Source organism: Panulirus ornatus, chromosome 4 (genome assembly GCF_036320965.1).
Source record: "Panulirus ornatus isolate Po-2019 chromosome 4, ASM3632096v1, whole genome shotgun sequence".
In the NCBI taxonomy this organism is placed as follows: Eukaryota; Metazoa; Arthropoda; class Malacostraca; order Decapoda; family Palinuridae; genus Panulirus; species Panulirus ornatus.
In genome coordinates this window covers 9,229,523-9,244,579 of record NC_092227.1, presented here as the reverse complement: position 1 = coordinate 9,244,579, position 15,057 = coordinate 9,229,523, and the positions used below count along the sequence as shown (strand labels likewise).

General features: G+C 41.6%; 1 protein-coding gene across 5 annotated transcripts in view; it reads right to left on the bottom strand.

Moving 5' to 3' along the window:
* Positions 1 to 15,057, bottom strand: part of LOC139765626 (BAI1-associated protein 3-like) — a 463,094-nt gene that overhangs the window by 32,542 nt on the left and 415,495 nt on the right. For all 5 annotated transcript variants that reach the window (XR_011716708.1, XM_071693318.1, XM_071693310.1 and 2 more), the window contains 4 exons: positions 12,175 to 12,229; positions 10,264 to 10,302; positions 3,338 to 3,480; positions 1,144 to 1,318 (listed from right to left, as the gene is read on the bottom strand). Coding sequence is in view for 4 of the 5 variants with exons in the window: in XM_071693318.1 (XP_071549419.1) it covers positions 1,144 to 1,318; positions 3,338 to 3,480; positions 10,264 to 10,302; positions 12,175 to 12,229 (412 nt within the window). In the remaining variant the exon portion in view is untranslated. The remainder of the gene's footprint in view (positions 1 to 1,143; positions 1,319 to 3,337; positions 3,481 to 10,263; positions 10,303 to 12,174; positions 12,230 to 15,057) is intronic.

Below are 15,057 nucleotides of genomic sequence, written 5' to 3'. Positions count from 1 at the left end.
GACAGCAGAACCCACCTGGACAGAGGAGTCCTAAGACCCACCTGGAGGGATCTACGAAGAAGGCCACCGGATGACCACATGGACTGGGTTCTTAGGAGCCACAGAACACCACAACAGGACGAGATCATGGGGTACCACATAGCCAATCAGATAGGGGAACTATAGGGCCCCACAGAACCCATCACAGTAGGGCTACAGGGGAAGCCACATAAAACACCTGGAAAGGACTCTTGTGCACGTCATGGAACCTAAGAGGATAAGGATGGCAAGGTGTCACTCTTCTACCTTCCATGTGCCTCTGGAAATCTATGGATCCCACGTGAAAAAAAGGATGCTGGAGTGTAAGGGGACCTACCTGGACGAGGCTTTAGAGCCAAAGCGGACAAAGCTACTGGGCTAGAGTTCATATGGTGAGGACAGCACACACTCAGCGCGCGCGGGGTAGCAGGACTTTCCTGAATAATTTACAGGCGCCACAAGAACTCCCCGGACGGAAGTATGGATCTTGGACGGAGCTACTGGGAATAACAAAACGCATATGGATGGTCATGTAAAATTCAACACGACTGGGGCTACAGGGGACTACGGAATCTGTCTAGCTGGGGCGGGGGCTTTACAAAATTCACCCGAAGAGAGTTAAAGGGTATCTCTCAGTCCTTCTAGACGAGGCTACAGGAGACTAATGGATCCATCTGGTTGAGGGGCTATTATGGAAAACCACATATTCTATCTGGACAGGGTTGGAAGGAAACCACAAAATTCATCTAAACTGGAAAACAAAGGATGCTACAGAATTCTCCTGGAGGAGGGCACCGACCTGGACGAGGTTCCTGAAGGGGGAGGGGCCACAGCAACCACCTTTAAGGGTGCCACAGAACCCATTTGGTCAAGGCTACAAGGGGGGATTACTGGAACCACCTGGAAGGGCCAACGAGGAATTATGGTTGCCACATTGTATGAGGCCGTAGACCAACTACAACAACTCGGATGAAGGGAGAAGGAGGAGGAGGAGGAGGAGGAGGAGAGGTTGTTGTACCATGAGGTTCACAACCCCCGTAGATCGACGCTATTGGGCTAAAGATCCTCATCGTCTCGCCTGGGGTCAGTAAAGGGGGAGGTGTGTGTGTGTGTTATACTACCCACCTGGACGGGCTCTCCGGTGTTGGCGACGCGGTCGGTGAGGATAGCGATGCGGATGCGGCAGAGGACGCGATAGGCGGCAACGTCGACCCACCGGCTTACCCAGGGCAGGAAGTGGCGCCACACTGTCCCCAGGATGAGGGATCGACGCTCCCCAGCCGGCACCTGCTCCTGGAACCTTCGGCAGGAAGGGCGGGTGGTGACGACCGGTGGTGGGTGGAGGAAATCAAGGAGGATCAGGGGTGATGGTGGTGGTGAGGAACAGATGATGACGAAGTGGATGGTGGTGGATTAATGTGAGGTCGTGACGATGATTCTCAGATAAAATCATGAGGATGAGGAAATGACGTCGATTATCCAGGAAGAGATGGCTGTGATGGTGATGATGAGGAAGACAGGAAGATGAGGATTAGGGATAATGACGTTGTGATGATGATAAGGATACATGGGGGATGGCAGAGATAGCGGCCAGGAAGACTATATAAGGACCAGGACTCGTAATCAGGAGGAAGACTAGAAACTTGAAGGAAGCAGAAGAAAAAAACAAACAAACAAACAGAAGGAACAATCAAGGGGAGAAGGAAGGATGAAGAGGGAGACGGAGGAGAGAAAAAAAAAGAAAAAGAAAAGGAAATGAAGAAAAAGGCAAGCGTTAGTGTAAGGAAAGGAAATGGGTATATAAGACGAAAGCAAATGACGAACAAGAGCAGCATACAAATGAAAAGAAAATAGATAACAGATGAGGAAGATCTCTGTTGCAGGGAAAAGATTCAGCCATTAGAATATCATTTTATATAATTTCACTTCCTGGAAACTTTCAAGAAAAAGAACACGTTCGCAAAGTCCTTTCCAGATGTTCCAGGCAAGAACATAAAAGACCTTACTAGATAAAATAACTTTTATCTGAATACTGAAATCAAAAGAAAGATATATATATATATATATATAATGTTAAAAATAACATGAATTCTTTGAAATGGGGAAATATGAAAGCCATGGAAAAGAGATTATTCCAGTTTTCGTGTGACCCATCACAGTGGAGGAGGGACCAGAGCTGGGGCTTCGTGACAGTTTCATAATCAGTTACTGAAAGGCAACTCAAGCTTGGTAGCGGATGTTTACAGTTTGTTTATATAACCGTCCTTTTTCCTAATGCTGATAAATAAATCTATTACGATTCTTTTAACTCTCATTTGATTCTTAATCTCATTATTTTTGTGATTATATGAGTTCTCAATACACCTATGCTATTCACATCAAATTTTCCCTTTTACTCACATATTTTACACTAGCAAACATTTCAATTTTTAGTTGGCTGAAGTTTATATGATAACCTTTGTGACCAGTAATCGATTATGAACTGTTGTACAGAAAACAGATTTTTCCTTATCAATCAACCATCGGATCTTAATTAAGAGACAGAGACGAACGGGTAGAGAAGACACAAGAACTTCAGCCGAGGATAGTGTGTGGCGAGTGTGGTGATAAGGCTCAGGTTTATACTTAAAAAAAAAACCACAGTGCAAAGAGGTCGGCAATTCATCTGTTTTGTGAGGTGTTAGAAAACGGAGTTTACGTAAACATTGAGATACAGAGATCCTCCTGTAGTACACAGACACGTACATATGCAGGGAAGAGATGTATTAGTTTGTATCCTATGGTGTTTATTGTTGATGACTACGTGTCGAATAGCGATACTACGCGTAGGTCCGGGAGCTGTGGGATAATCCAAGAGATAAGATTGTGGGGGATCAGGTGTGCAGTAGTTGTGACCCAAGTGTGGAGGTGTGGGTGGTTTGAGGTAATTCTGACTCACGAGTGAGAGATAGGATGACAGAGGTGTAAAGTTGTGGTGAATAAACAAGGTGTTAGTAACAGTGACTCAGTGTAGAGCAGTGATAAAATCCAAGTGTAGGGTGGTATACCCCCAAGAGTGTGGGTAGTGGTGACCCGAAGAGAGTGTGTGTAGTGGTGACCCCCAATAGTGTGTGGGTAGTGATGACCCCCCAATAGAGAGTGTGGGTAGTGATGACCCCAAAACAGTGTGGGTGTAGTAGTGAACTCAAAAGAGTGTGTGTAGTGGTGATCCTAAAAGATTGTGGGTAGTAGTGATCTATTTGTAGGGTGTAGTGGTAACAGGGACGCGGTCGTGCGGTCACTAGAGGGAGGGAGGAAGGGAGGCGTAATGGTGACCCACCTGGAGAACTCGGCCAGGGCGAGGTACAGGAGGAAGGGACTGGTAGAGCAGTGTGGGTAGTAATGTGGCGTCTCCTTCGTCAGTTCCAGGTCCTGCAGCAACGCGCACATTTGCCACACCTCGTTCTCGATATCCTCATCCACCTGCAGGAGGCGTTAATGAGGGGAAAGTATTATTTTTAGACCTAACCAACTGTTGCAAGGCATCACCTAACAGGGATAGACTAACCAAAGACATGAGATATGATCCCTTGACGGGGCTATGCTGCAGGGGTGGCAACAATGGCAGCAATACCAACGAAAATGGGGGAGAAAAATCCCAAGAAAATGGGAAAAAATAACTAATCAATTATCTGTTGAGCAAATACGTTCCTGAATGTCACAAAACGTATATAATTCCCCCATTAATTTTGAGCAACACAAAAGGACTTACAAGATAACGGACATGACAGCTCTATGAGAATATATTATAGCCATATATTGATGTTTGGCTTCATATCTTGTGGTAAGACCTGGGCGCAAACACTAACACTATACCAACCGCTCATTCTTTAACGGACGGAACAGCTAACACCGACCTGAACCACACAAAATGATAAGAGATACATGTGTACATTTATAATAGTTAATGATATGCAAATCTAGTGCCCGATAACGGTGGCCTTTCCTACGGTATTATATCTAACGAAAAAAAACAAAAGGGGGGCTAAACATCACGAATACAACATTTTCTTTTAATTCAAATATCATTGGAAGCGACTGATGACGTACATAACATCAGTTGTGTATGGAAAGTGACCTTCCTATGAATAAGTTACGATGCAAAAACTTACAATCAATCACATGTTTTCCATTCACGGACGTATCTTTAAGAGTTCGTCAAAGCGCACGATCGTAAAACTCAACCCTCACATAGATATCAAAGTGACAGTCTGGTAAGAAAATGTACCTAAAAAATGATTCTAAGCATCTTGTGTTCTAATTCTGTTATCCGCAGGTATTGACGTATCTAGAAAGAATATATATATATATATATATCCGGTCACTACAAACACGACCACTCGTACCCTTAGCAACAGGGAATACAGATTCCACCACCACAATACAAACAACCAGCTCCACATACGGTCAAGGCAAGAAACAAAAGCGATCTATCCCCACTGGGAGACAACCTCTCCCTCACCCGTAAGAAGATGGGAAAAAGAATAGTCACCCCAGCGGGAGGCAAATTCTCACCTTCCTCAAAACGGTAAACATCCCGGTCCCCTCCATGTAAATGAGAACCCCAGCGCTCTGTGTCGTCGCTAAACAAATATCCACGTTCCACTTGCCATGCCCTCGCCCCCGTCCCTCATTCACAATAAAAAAAATAACGCTCACTTCTCCGTCCGGCAGAAAAAAAAAAAAGTTACTTCATTTATCTTTCGGAAGAGTGTAAACACAGCAGCTTTCCCTGAAGGAACACCCACCTCCAGTACCACCAGAGGAACTAACTATACCTTCCTCTCCCTCACGTTCATAAACACACTCCAGCCTTACACTCTCACCAGCAGCAGCAGCAGCAATTACGTTTGCTCATTGTGAACAATATGGAACGGTCCTTTCGTTTCTCAGAAGTCGAGCTGCTGGCCAAAAAAGTTGAAGACAAAAGAGTAGTTTGACAGAGAGAGCTTTGTGCTCAAGCTGTCGAAGAGACTAAAGCAGTCGGAACATTGGAGAGATAGTAGGAACTTTAGCAGTTGAAGAGTAGAAAAGCTGTAGGAAGCAGGTTAACTGCTGGTGAGAGAGAGGAGTGGGCTTAGCTTAAGGGAGAGAAAAGGAGCAGGCTGATTACAGAGCAGATGGAGGTTGGTCTCGCTACTGGATGGAGTGGAAAAGTTTATAACAAAAAAAAAAAAACTAACATTTAAAATTAATGTTGCAACCTTGCTGCAGAGGAGAGAAAACAGCTTGCCAGAGGGGAAAAATCGAGGTAGTTATGTTGCTGCTTGGAGGAGAAGGAGGAGGAAGAGGAGGAGGAGGAGGAGGAGGAGGAGGAGGAGAAGGAGGAGGACTGGAGCAGCCTGGATGGTGGGAAGAAAAGTCTACTGGAGAAGGTTTTAGAGTGGGATAGCCTTTCTATTACAGGGGAGAATAGGTTCATTTTTCTGTTGGGAACTTTGAGGAGAACGGTGGCGTGATAACTGAAGAGGTTAGAAGAGAAGATGGTCGCCCAGAAGATGGAAAGAGTAGGACAACCTGTTTGCTGAAGAGATACGAGATAATGGGCCAGCTAGGCTTTTCGAGAAGATGGAGGAAGACGAGGGGGAAAGTGGAGAGACAGGGTCAGCCCGGCTGTTGGAGGAGGAAAAAAAAAGAGCATTCAGGGCTTTGAAGAGAGAGAGAGAGAGAGAGAGAGAGAGAGAGAGAGAGAGAGAGAGAGAGAGAGAGAGAGAGAGAGAGAGAGTGCAGCAGCCTGCCTGGTAGGTATATAAAGTGAAGTGGCGACGCTAAGTAGACAGGGAGAGAGCGGTTGCTGTGCAGTAGTAGGCAGCTTGGCTCTGAGAGTCAGGGGTACGTTTGTTATGTGACAATGAAACATCCTAATCGCTGGAGAGAGAAAGGAGCAGCTCGAATGATGAACACACTGCAGATCACTCACTGCTGGAAAGAGGTGGCCTTGCTAACGAGGAGAGAAAATGTAGCCTAGTTGGTGCGTGGGAAGCGAGTAGCACCATGACCGTTGCAGAGAATGGAACAGCTAGATTGATCAATCGAGATGAAATGGAAATAATAACAACTGGTTCTTGGAGACAGTAAGGCGATTTTGCAGCTGTAGAATGTGAAGTGATCTAGTTCTTGAAGAGAACTGAATGTTAGATAGAATGGACGGAAACATAGGGGTAAGCTGGTTGAGGTAAAGTGCCACAAGGAAATTTTACTGGTGTAGAAAACGGAATAATTCAAGTGAAAATTCTACACCTCTAGGGAAGTAAAGGTCTGGTTTTCGGAGAAGAAAGAACCCATTTAGAACATTCATTTAAGAGATCATTAGGAAATTTTTGCTGTAAGGTAACTTAGGCATTACAAAAAACATAGAAGATAACAACATTAGGAGTAGCGAGAATGCATTACGAGAGTTGGTATATACAATTTAGAAGTGATGATTAAAAAAATCAGTAATATGCCACGTCCTTTGCAAAAGTGAAGGCTGCGTGTTGAATGTAAGGTAGGTTACATATATACACAGGAAGGTTTACACACACACTGTGTTAGACGAAAAGATATTGTTTACGCATTAGAGAGAGAGAAAAAGAGTCTACCAGCAAGAGTCAGTTTGTGCACTAAGGAAGTGCTGAGGCTTCTTTACATACGACAGAGACGGTGTTTGTTTTGAGGAAGCATACAGGTTGTATAAGAAAAAAAGTAGAGACTTCTTTCGTGAAAATACACATTGCGTATTTTCAGTGAGTTATAGGGTGTCAAAATATGAGTACATTTTTTTGGACACCACATATATATATATATATATATATATATATATATATATATATATATATATATATATATATATATATATAAGCCCAGCACAGCACGAATGTTGCAGGAGCTGCATGCAATCTGGATGTTGAAGGAAGTTTAGTTCGAGTCTTTGAAAAGAGAAAATAAAAAAGAAATGAAAATAATCTTGCCCCAAACTTGTGTCGTAAAGTCAAGGAGGTGTGGAAACTTGCGAGCTGTAAAACCATCCATGAAATACACGAGATGAGAGAAGTATTTCAATCGCTCGCTGCTTCGACGTTACGACAGAAAAAAAGAAATGTCTTTTAAACATGTTTCTGGTTTGGATTCTGTGGAGGGAATGATAATTATCGTACCGCTGGAGTTGGGAGGAGGACACCACCACACAGCTGTCGTACTGCAGGAGTGGGTGGGAGGAGGACACCACCACACAGCTGTTGCTTTGGTATTATTAAAAACATCTCCATCTGACGCTCGGCACACTAGCGCTACCTCTACCGTGCGCTAACTTCAGTCGCCCGCTAATTTCTGTCATAAGCAAAGTCCTGTCATTCGCTAACTTCTGTCGCCGTATTTTTTTTGTTTACCTCCGGCCGCACATTGATTCTCGCCACCGGCTCGTGCATAGACGCACGCTGAACTGCGAGTGGCTGGCTTCCTCCCTCCCCCCCCGATCTGTGCCACAACTTAACATCTTGACGTCAGTTCAGCGGAGGACAGCTAAACTGGGATTGCGTCAGTAGAAGTGGCAGTGCCACACGACGCAATGGATTTCCCCATCCAAGTACTCTACTGTGTGTACACGATTTACAGTACAGCTACATATAATGTAAAACTCAGGTTAACAAATATACGTCAACTATAACTTCCTGGCCATGACATCTTCATGGTCACATACGATCCCTCTGATTTGCGCTGTTACGAATCGACGCAACTTGCCACACAGTTTCCACTCACACGCTACCTCCCACCATCACGCATTAGCTCCAGCCACAAACCGCTGCTGTACACTACCTTCTGACACCGCATGGCACGTGCTCTTACCACGCTCCCTCGTGCTCGCCGACCCCCAGGTAAAAAAAACCTACCTGAACTTAACGTCCGTCGCAAAACCGACGGATAACCTAACTTTCAACTCGTCGTGGGCAAACTCGTGTCTACGCGTGAATTCGAAACTCCGTTGGGCCGGTTCACTTCCCCCTTTTTAGCCTTCCACGTCCATTGGGGGTGTCATGCCTCCGGTCCACACCTACGCGTCTCCCTCACCCTCACGCCCACTCGTCCCTTCGTCTTTCACGTCCACTCGTCACTCTGTCGCCAACAATTAATTACTAGTCACCTTATCCATTCGATCCTTTCCCCCTCTCATTCTCTCTCCTCAACTGTTCCTCGACCACCTCTCCTACCCAAGTCTTCCTTGCTCCTCTAATCAAGCTACTCACTCACTCCCATGCTCTCCATACCTACTAGTTTCCTTCACACCTAACCTCCCCATTCTCACTCGTCCTCCTGCCCTCTTCAGCTCAATCGCTCCCATGCTTCCTCGCCCACTTGTCTCCTCCCAACCTCGTTACCTACCCCTTCCCCAGGGAAAGACCTGCTGTCTCCCCACCTCCTCCCTCTGTCCAGCTCGTCCCAACGCCACTCCTCCCACTGCGCCACTTTTGACATCCCCATATCTAATTCCTACTCCTCCCGCCTACTCCTCCTCCTCCTCTATGATGAATTCCATGTCAGCAACACTTCTGCGGACTTGGCAGCTTGAGCCACACACACACACACACACACGCAAGACAGAGGTTACGATATGCAAGTTTAACAGTAGCAGTGGCCACAATTCCACGCGATCAGTGTGTGTGTGTGTGTGTGTGTGTGTGTGTGTGTGTGTGTGGGTCACACTGCTTATACATATGTGATCGTTTAATCACCAGCAATGTAACTCCTTCCTAGCCCAGCCACGATCAACCTACCCTGAAACAAAGACCAAGAAACGCCAAAGAACGAAAGCAAAATAAAATGAAAAGACAATTCCACCCAACGTAAGGTGATTGCCCATCTGTAAAACTGTCTTGACTTAGGCTCACAGGCCAGTACGGTGTGGATATACCAGCAACCCGCCTCCTCTGGTGATGCCATTGTATAAGCTTTGCCAGTCAGCGTCGCTTCGTCGATGCTATTTTACACGTGAAATGCAACTGTATGTTAAGACCATTGTATTTCATTTGTTTCAGAGGGTAGCTGCTGTAATAAACCTACTGTATCATTTTATTGTCTATGATAGAAACCTAGTGCACGACTGCTCTAAATAACTAGTGGTTTGCTGCACGTTAATTGAATAGTGCTGTACTGTTGGTCTATTTGCCTATCATTTCCCCGTAGCAACATATGAACTTTCGTTGTAAAACTTAGACTGTAATAATGTCGCTTTATATGAATAACGTTTCGCATTTGCTTCACAAGAATAATCACTCGATTATGATTTTGACTTTCCTATTAATCACACAGCTGAAGCAGTATTGCTTAACTGACTCTTTTTTTTTTTCTTTACTAAGATGTTTTGAAGGCAGTCGCTCACCCAGTGCTTTGAAAATATTACTACACTTTCTCCTGGCGTTTTCGTCAACACCACAGCATGCATACTCAACAGTGAAACTGCTTTGCTTAATTTTTCACCGATTTTAACTGAATATCTGCGTTACTAGTGAACTGGTTGGCTATTTCTGTCATAGGTATACGACATTTCATATATATATATATATATATATATATATATATATATATATATATATATATATATATATATATATATACATATATATAACTTTACCACGTGAAATATCACTGAATCTTCTATTACTGAATACACAAAGAATTGTAAAATCAGTATTAGTGAAACTCTATACAAACTGGATGGCTCTGTCATAGGCAAAATATGTAAATAGTTCCCTTTCCTGTCCACACAATAAAATTTTATGACAGGCCCAGACCCGAACACCACCATTCGGTAACACTTGTTTACCAAGGGCGTCTTAGCTACGTCTCTTCCTTGTACATCAACTGACTGTTCTACGTCTTCTATCTCATTCTTATATCTCCCCTGACGATGTGATCATTACACGAAAGTGCACTTGGGAACTTATCGCATTTCATTTTCCTCGTGGTTATTAGTATATATATATATATATATATATATATATATATATATATATATATATATATATATATATATATATATATACTTCAGTTGACACAGTTTCACGTTCTCTTTTATCAATGTGTTTCCTAACATGAGTTGTGACACATGGAATCCATTCATTCGTCGATAGCCAAATACAAGCATCATACACAAGCAGACAAGAGGCAGTACTCACATGTCTCGTTAACTTTCGGTAACTAATAAGTCATTAGGGACTATGGCCGACTCACCTGGATGACTGTGAGAACCTTGAGAGCGTCCTCTGATAACTGGAACAGAAAAGGAAAAAAATAATCTCATTAGTGAACGTCTTGTCGACAACACTGGACATTCGTGAACATTTGACAACACTGGACATTTGTGAACATTTGACAACACTGGACATTTGTGAACATTTGACAACACTGGACATTCGTGAACATCTGACAACACTGGACATTCGTGAACATCTGACAACACTGGACATTCGTGAACATTTGACAACATTGGACATTCGTGAACATTTGACAACACTGGACATTCGTAAACATTGACAACACCGCATATCAATGAACATCCTGACAACACTTTTAACATCTGACAACACCTAAATATTTGCGAAGACCTGACCTAACACCATATATGACTACAAATTAGGATTTAATCATGTGTGAAACCTACTACGTTTTCCCTTTCACATATTACTTCTCCTATTACTACGTTTTCCCTTTCACGTGTCCATTCTCCTATTACTATATAATAATTCTCCTATTTTGTAGAAATCATTCAATCTTTTCATGATGAACTTTGGGTATTCTTTCCACTACATTTTTTTTAGTCAATGGATTTGATGATGGAGGTAATGAACGCGAGGCGATTTTATCTAGAACGAGTGATTTTGCCCCTGGATGTACAACACCATCATCATCATTACAACTCCATCACAACCAATATATTTTCGTGAAATACCTCCACTATTTCTTTGGCGTAAACTAAAATACATAAATACTTATGCTGGCTATAAAATACATAAATAATCATGTTGGCTATCGAATATTTGTGTCAGTTTAAACCACTTTTCACATTCCTTACCGTGTTCACCTTGAACACAAGTGCACGTCAACATCAAAACAAGTACGTGGCATCTGCAATCATTGAGTAACTCACACTTCAAACATGTTATCGTATAAGAAACAGGTGCATCTGGGCCTGAACAACTCAACATCACCAGAGAACAAAGGGCACTGAACTCAGACGTAACTATAGAGGAAACTGAAACACGACAGCCAATCAATTTGCCATGGTCACAAGAACCAGGAGATGATAACACTTGTGTGTGTGATGTGAATGTGTAATTGATAGTTTAGAAGTCGACATTGTTCAGTAAAAGGATTCAACGGACACGTAGCACACACAAATTGAAGTAACAGCACCCATGGATGGATATAGGTTGGGTTCCTTCCTAGACTAGGCTGCGCTGCAAAGGGACACAGAGTAAGGTAGGCTCCTTGAAGGGGAGGGGTTAAAAAAAAAAAAGGAATAAGGTTATGCTCCTGTCCTGAAGATGGTATACTATCTGGAAACGAAACTCAGGGGAACTTTTGCAAAAGTTTCGCAAAGATAGATAGGCTACAGGCATTAAATAAATGTGCTTACCATGGAAGAGATAGAAGATAGAAGAGCGACTGATAGTAAACAGTTCTTCCAAAATGTAGGGATAGAAAGACCAGAGGCCATAGCAATGAAATTATCCAAGAAACTAGTTCAGATAAGTGTAAAAAGTACTTTTCATGTGATGCACGTAGTGCTAGTTGAATAGAATAAACTGAATTGAGTAAATATCAAATGCAGACAACATACAAAAGAAGGTTTAGATGCAGTATGACAGCAGAGGTTCAAATGACGGGGCACCACCTGTGGTGTAGAAATCCCACACAGAAATGGTTGACTTAGGTAATTACACTCATGGAGACACACATATGGGGCAACAAGAGTGTAAAAACGTGTTCCTTTCCTCGTAACACACGAACAGTAATCACACACACACACACATACACACACACATACACACACACACACACACACAACTTATACATAACATCAAAGTAGTCACCATAAACGTCAAATGCTTTTTCTTGTAAAACAAACATCAAGACACTTACCAATTTTTCGAAGATTTTGTAGTTCAGCGCCACATACGGGATCTTCAGGGACGTTCTGACAATAGAAAGAAGCAGGAAACTTTTTAAATTTCCACAAAGACATGAAAAAAAAAACGTTAAACACTAAATTTCTACACAGAAAACGAAAATTTTAAATTTTCTACAAAAACGAAAATTTTAAATTTCTACACAGGCCTGTGATCACAGAGTCATTTGCTGGTATGATGAATGTCGAACTCATGACTGGATGTTGGATTACTTTATTAGTAAGGTAAATATAATGGTAATTCTATATATCCAGAACAAGAATCAAAAATCTATAACACTATGATTATAATCTTTATGTATGGTATATAGGTACATGGTTATATAAAATTTGTAATGTACTGTTATTTTTTCGTGACTTTCTACTGATTTCAAAAATTGTATTAATTAGATATGTCACTTTTACTGAAATCTAATATCTATCAACTTCATGCAATCTACACTCTGGACACCCATATAATTAATTTTCCCCGTTTATGATATACAAACATTTGATAGCTATTATTTTTCTATGATACTTCACGACAATAATTCGAATTCTTTTATATAAATGTTTAATACCGAAAACAAAATCAAAATTCCGTTTAAATCAAAACATAGAAACTTTTTAAAATATTCAATTAAAAACAGAAATATATATATAACATCTGAATTTTTTTCCGAGTATAATTTTTGTCTTTATTTAACGATCAAAAAATGAAAAGATAATTTAACTTTGTACAGTGAATGGATATAGATTAGCATTATATATATCATATGCACATATAACAGAAAATGAAGTACTGGCGCACGTTTATGTTAACAGCAAATATTTTCAGTTCAGGAAAGAACAATTCCTAATATGAGAGAGATTATGTAAATTTCCAACAACCAGCCAAACATTAGAAATATTTCCAGCAAATAGATTTCAGCTAATGAGCTGATTTATTATTTCTTTTTATGTAAATCAGTATCATAAGAGCATAATTGTTCCTGGATGTGTGTTATTCCTCGATGTGTGAGAGAGAGAGAGAGAGAGAGAGAGAGAGAGAGAGAGAGAGAGAGAGAGAGAGAGAGAGAGAGAGAGAGAGAGAGAATTTTTTTCTATCACAGAACATAACAGAAAATAATGCGTAAACAAACTGAGTTTACAGATCTGTATGTCATCCACGAGAGAACAGCAGTGGACAAAGGAAAAAAAAAGGAATAAAAAATATTAATCGCCTTTTTTTTTCCCCTACTCTGCAAAAAACATTTTAAAACTGGACTAACTCAATAATGAAAGCATTTCTTTTTTTCTATTGGCTAACTGCGTATTAGCTGCTAGATGATTAATGAGTCCTGCAATATAACGAAAAATTTGTTTACTAGATAAACGACAAACCATCTCCAGTTGTAACACGAAAGGGAAAGAAAACGATCAATGCAATACCACAGTCGTTTAAACCTAGGCTCATACATCTGTCCAAAAATGAGAATATAATAGTTATCAGCAACTTCAAAGTCGTTAAAGCTAACCTCGTGCCATAGATCAAACATGCCAAGTACAAAATCTTAATCTGTTTACGTAAAGAAAAAAAAAATTACCAAATTTGATGTGGCTGTCGACTTTTAAGTGGTCATTAGACTACTAATCGTAACAGGCAATTTAGATACGTTCGATTACATGAACTTATGTTAAATTTCCTGGCTACACGAGAAAAAAAATTCAGGAAAAAACTAAATATTTTTTTTATCTTTTTTACTGCAATTCATACATTTCCAAGAGATTCGTGAACATATAAAAAGAGAATCTTCCTTTATTTATAAATGAAATATTGTTTGGGCGGGCGCGTACGTTTGTCAATGAAGTAATTTCTTAGAATAAAAATCCTGTTCAGATACAAATAACTGAGCACTAGACAGTCTGCTTTATTACAAATGATAGCATAATTCTATTCCATAGTGACAATAGAATCATTGAATTTATTTACTCTTACCAAGAAAAGACGCCAGTTTGTTTTTTATATGAGACATATTCAAGTTACTACGATACATGCAATGGTGTTAAGATGAAAATTGTTACACAACATAAACAACCAGACCACCCTCCCCATACACTAGAAACATATTACCATACCGCACAACACCAGTGATCACCGTTTCACCACACACGCTACCACAGCTCCCTCCACACTCAACACGATCATTCTCACGCACAACACTGAAATAACTCTAACAGCCCCAAAGCGCCACGTCTCCCATGTCACTTAAATGCAAGTCCTTCGTTACATACAACCGTATCGAATGCCTTACAACACGATCCTACACCTGCTCCAACAACTGCACAGCCTCTCTCTCTCTCTCTCTCTCTCTCTCTCTCTCAAACACCGCATCACCATCGAAAGAAAATATCAAACACCAGTCAGACCCCGCTATCCCCTCGTCACACAGTACCACAACCACCCCACCTGCTCCTCACATAGCACTGAAAATAATATTCCTGCACGGTACGTCAAACGCTGTCAAAATCCTATCTTTAAACCATCGCAATCACCCTTAACCACACAGCACCACAATGTACTCCCTTAATGTATAACAAGCGTAGGTAACTAGCCACAAAGCACCTATCATCACCTTGGCAGTACAACCATCCCTCTCACAACACAACATTACAATCACCAAAAGTACATAACAGCATCCCAAATTATCACAACCCTCCCACCCTCCTCGTCTCTCATACCCTCGACCACGGTCGTACATCACGCCACCGCCACAACTAGTCTACCAACACATCACCTAAAACACTATTTCATCACGAAGTATCGCCAAGGGGAAGGTGAAGCCTCTCCCAAGACATCGAGGTATGCTAAGCGCGTC